Source organism: Watersipora subatra, chromosome 1 (assembly GCF_963576615.1).
Source record: "Watersipora subatra chromosome 1, tzWatSuba1.1, whole genome shotgun sequence".
NCBI lineage: Eukaryota > Metazoa > Bryozoa > Gymnolaemata > Cheilostomatida > Watersiporidae > Watersipora > Watersipora subatra.
Genome location: NC_088708.1, coordinates 41,218,396 through 41,223,784, shown reverse-complemented (window position 1 = coordinate 41,223,784; position 5,389 = coordinate 41,218,396). Strand labels below are relative to the sequence as shown.

Below are 5,389 nucleotides of genomic sequence, written 5' to 3'. Positions count from 1 at the left end.
CCTAATTTTAAACACTTATATACCTCTTATCATGAAAAGCTTCAAATATTGAGATATGTACGTATTAACAACAGCTGACTAGATATAAGGGTCGCAGGCCAAGGATAAAGAATGGGTCAAGGGTGCTATTGGCCACTAACAGTTTATTGAAAATGTTGCTTATCACCAACAATAACCTGATTGGCTGCATTACAATTGGCAGCTTGGCTAGTACAGTCCATAGAGTTATCACTCTAGGGGGAGATAACTCTATGGTACAGTCAGCCTAAAAATCATTGTTTTTCTTTTGCTGATGTCAACTAGAGGAAACATTTACCTCTTCAGACACAAAAATTTGTTTTCTTTGTCAAAGTAGCTACTCTACTTCTCTGTCTGTCAGACATTCAGCTAACATTTTGAAACATTTTGGCATGAAATTGAAATGCTCAGCGAATGTGAGAAATTCACAAAAGCTTGAAGCTGTGAAAGTTGTTCATCCATCGTCTAATTTAGCAAGGTATAACAATGCATGCGCCGTATATGGTATACTATCACAATTTGATTGTTATTGATACAAAATACCCAGCCCGGTACACCTATAGCCAGAGTTTTATATGGCTATGTGGTTGTTATGGCTATCAAATACCCAGCCCGGTACACCTATAGCCAGAGTTTTATATGGCTATGTGGTTGTTATGGCTATCAAATACCCAGCCTGGTACACCTATAGCCAGAGTTTTATATGGCTATGTGGTTGTTATGGGTATCAAATACCCAGCCTGGTACACCTATAGCCAGAGTTTTATATGGCTATGTGGTTGTTATGGGTACCAAACACCCAGACTGGTACACCTATAGCCAGAGTTTTATATGGCTATGTGGTTGTTTATGGGTACCAAACACCCAGCCCGGTACACCTATAGCCAGAGTTTTATATGGCTATGTGGTTGTTTTGGGTACCAAACACCCAGACTGGTACACCTATAGCCAGAGTTTTATATGGCTATGTGGTTGTTATGGGTACCAAACACCCAGCCCGGTACACCTATAGCCAGAGTTTTATATGGCTATGTGGTTGTTATGGGTACCATACACCCAGCCCGGTACACCTATAGCCAGAGTTTTATATGGCTATGTAGTTGTTATGGCTATCAAATACCCAGCCTGGTACACCTATAGCCAGAGTTTTATATGGCTATGTGGTTGTTATGGGTACCAAACACCCAGCCCGGTACACCTTTAACCAGAGTTTGATATGGCTATGTGGTTGTTATGGCTATCAAATACCCAGCCTGGTACACCTATAGCCAGAGTTTTATCGGTGCACTAGCTTTAAGCCCAGAGTTGCCCTCAATCTCTTTAATTTTTTGTAAGATCACACACAGCACGCGCGTGCTTTGCTACACTGCTTTCACGACTGCAATATACGAATGCAGTCGAAGAGGCATTCTTGAGTGTCCATTTAGGCTGGTGTTTAAAAGGTTCTTAAGAACCAGACGAAGTTTTAAAACCAAATATATTTTGGCCATTTGGTGAAACACAAGGACCGCAGAAACTTGGACAAATTCAGCCAAAAAATGTGAAAAAGCGGTTTGCGCGGACTAACAAACAGACAATGAAAAAGTCGAGTTTATGGATAGAAACAGTATGAAATCACGTGTCACAAATATGTCTATTCAGTTTTATATACAAGCCACTTCACCGTAAGCATCTGCTCAAATATATGCAAGAAAAGCTATAACATTTATCCAATAACATGCCAGACGAGGCTTAAAATGATACTATTAAAACATTTAGTCTAACTCCTGGATTTATAACAATAAACCAAGGCAATTATGAGGGTTTTCATATCAGTCAACAAGTGCAAGATTTTGGTTAGATTTCATTTTATTAATTTTCTGGTCAAAAGACCAATACCAATATGCTGTAGCCTTCTTAACCTCTTCTCAACTTCTCAAGGTCATCCAGGCCCTTTTTAAACAGCTCGGGCTCACCACCTAAATGTCAGATAACAATGGCATCTAATTATCAAAATCCATTGAAAGTTACTCATTGGTTCTATTTGGGAGTTATATCTATGCTTTCACACCTTATCTACCATCTGCAACACTTTACGAAAAATACGACATACAAATTAAAGATAGCATTCAACTACTTTGGAAAGATTATAGAAGTTGAAAGCACATTCCAAACAAAAATAAGGCGTGTCACAAAATCGATAAACAGTTGATGATAGATAGATCATGGTCCAACTGAGATCATAAAAATGCGGGTGACACCCAAATTCACTCACGTATCGTTCTCTGCAGTTGAATTCATTAGCCAATCAGTAGATATCTTCTTAGACACATTTTACTTTGTCTCAATCGGTAAATAAATATTGCTAAAAGATAAAGGTTTGGACTTTTTAAGAGAAAAAACAATTAAAGCCACACAAAAAAGAACCAAATATTATAAAAATGAAATAAACATGAAAAACTGTCAGCACAGAGCATAATTATTGCAGCAGCCGTGTTACGGAACTGTTTGACTAAGAGATGAGTCAGCACGAGATCTTGCTGACCGACGATGTATCTGGCGAAAGACCTTGTCAAGGGGGTTCTGGGGAAGAAGGGTTTGAAGAACGCTTTCCAGCATCACATATAGTAGACGTTTGTTGAGGCTCTTATGTTGAAACATGCTATATACTCTCATCAGACCGGCGCGTGTTGTCTCCGTCCCAATAAGGTGGCGCAGCTCATCTGTATGAGAATAAAGGCTAGTTTATCTTTTACCGTAAAAACTAACGAATCACTCAAATATTTACCCAAAATGAGATTTCTTTGCTAAATCTCTAGCCAAGACTTTTCAAATTCTAAACATACAAAACGCAACATTGAAAGTGAAAGGATGTAAAGCAAGTAATGCTTCAAACATTTTAGAATACTTATGCACATAGTTATTCTCTGTGCTTTATCGGCACACCAGACGACCTTTCACAGCACACTAGCTTGCCCAGAGTACCAGCTTTTAGTACCCTCTGAGTACTTTTATGTTTACTAGTACCCAGAGAGTACTACTAAACATAAAAAGGTGAGGAAGCGCAGGAATCTAGACATGCCGGTGTTGAACCAAATTGACAGCAAATGAAAAGATGAATAGACGGAGCAGCAGAGCTATAAAAACATGGTTATCTTGAGTTTTAGCGTAGGATGAAGTCTAGTAGCGCTCTTGTGAGGCATTGAAGAAGTATTAGAAAGATAGCATGCCAAGATTATTGACTAGTCAACGATTAGTTCTTCACTAGTATACATGATATACATACTAGTATACATGATATACATACTAGTATACATGATATACATACCAGTATACATGATATACATACTAGTATACACGCTATACATACTAGTATACATGACATACATACTAGTATACATGCTATACATACCAGTATACATGATATACATACTAGTATACACGCTATACATACTAGTATACATGATATACATACTAGTATACATGCTATACATACCAGTATACACGCTATACATACTAGTATACACAGTATACATACTAGTATACATGCTATACATACTAGTAAACACGCTATACATACTAGTATACATGATATACATACTAGTATACACGCTATACATACTAGTATACATGATATACATACTAGTATACATGCTATACATACCAGTATACATGATATACATACTAGTATACACAGCTATACATACTAGTATACACGCTATACATACTAGTATACATGCTATACATACCAGTATACATGCTATACATACTAGTATACATGCATGTGTTCACTCTACTCTGTCTTTGACAAGTTTGGCTTAAAAAGCAAATTGAAAGTACAAACTCTTCTCATATATTTTCAAATGCACACGATTGGCTAGCAAGCAGAAGATGCGGTGCATGAGGCATTTCACCATCTGTGGGGAAAAAAGTTGTTTCAGAACAGCATATATGACTCGGTGATGACAGACTGCTCCACTAAGTTTTTAAACGAAACTAACTGAGGCTGGTTGATATTCTGCATGATCTACCGAAATAAAAAGCAACTTGGAAGCTAAATGATTTTGTCTCATTAAAATAATGAGAATAAGTTTCCAACAGTAAAATAGGTGGCAGAGGAATGCAGGGATGTAACAGTAAGATAGGTGGCAGAGGAATGCAGGGATGTAACAGTAAGATAGGTGGCAGAGGAATGCAGGGATGTAACAGTAAGATAGATGGCAGAGGAATGCAGGGATGTAACAGTAAGATAGGTGGCAGAGGAATGCAGGGATGTAACAGTAAGATAGGTGGCAGAGGAATGCAGGGATGTAACAGTAAAATAGGTGGCAGAGGAATGCAGGGATGTAATAGTAAGATAGGTGGCAGAGGAATGCAGGGGTGTAACAGTAAGATAGGTGGCAGAGGAATGCAGGGATGTAACAGTAAGATAGGTGGCAGAGGAATGCAGGGATGTAACAGTAAGATAGGTGGCAGAGGAATGCAGGGGTGTAACAGTAAGATAGGTGGCAGAGGAATGCAGGGATGTAACAGTAAGATAGGTGGCAGAGGAATGCAGGGGTCGTAACAGTAAGATAGGCGGCAGAGGAATGCAGGGATGTAACAGTAAGATAAGTGGCAGAGGAATGCAGGGATGTAACAGTAAGATAGGCGGCAGAGGAATGCAGGGATGTAACAGTAAGATAGGTGGCAGAGGAATGCAGGGATGTAACAGTAAGATAGGTGGCAGAGGAATGCAGGGGTGTAACAGATGAAGGTATATACGGTCGCTCAGTGTGGAAAAATAATTTATGATGCCTTTGATTAGTCAAATTTACATTTCTGCTATGACATCATCACAGCGTTTTACAATGCAATGCAAACTCATACAAAAACAAGTATTGTTGGGAGCTTTGAGAGATTTTAACACCATAAGTTGACAAGCCAGTTCTTACGCAGTTTACGATTCCAAGTTGATATAGAGCTATATTAACACTGTAGCATACTGAGGGTGAGTTTCCGTGAACTTGTTGACAGATCAGGGTTTCATATCATGCTCTACCAATGGTTGGTTTCATTGAGTGCACCAAAGCCCATGAAGACCTCAACTCCTAAAGTGCTACATGGTCATTTTTAGTGTACAAAGTGGTGAGAAACAGAGAAACAGCTCATCTGGAGCACTTTGGCGTTCTTTGAAATTTTTGCTAATTGAATGAGACTATAGGTTAGTTAGTAGACACATAATAACTTACTGTTGGTAGACACACAATAACTTACTGTTGGTGGACAATAACTTACTGTTGATGGACACATAATAACTAACTGTTGGTGGACACATAATAACTTACTGCTGATGGACACATAATAACTTACTGTTAGTGAACACCTCATAACATACTGTTGGTGGACACAA

General features: G+C 38.6%; 1 protein-coding gene across 1 annotated transcript in view; it reads right to left on the bottom strand.

The window, feature by feature from the left end:
• Positions 1–1,860: 1,860 nt before the first annotated feature.
• Positions 1,861–5,389, bottom strand: part of LOC137400480 (sorting nexin-13-like) — a 37,932-nt gene continuing 34,403 nt past the window's right edge. The window contains exon 20 of the mRNA XM_068086809.1: positions 1,861–2,720. Coding sequence (XP_067942910.1) covers positions 2,494–2,720 — 227 coding nt within the window. The 3' untranslated portion in view covers positions 1,861–2,493. The remainder of the gene's footprint in view (positions 2,721–5,389) is intronic.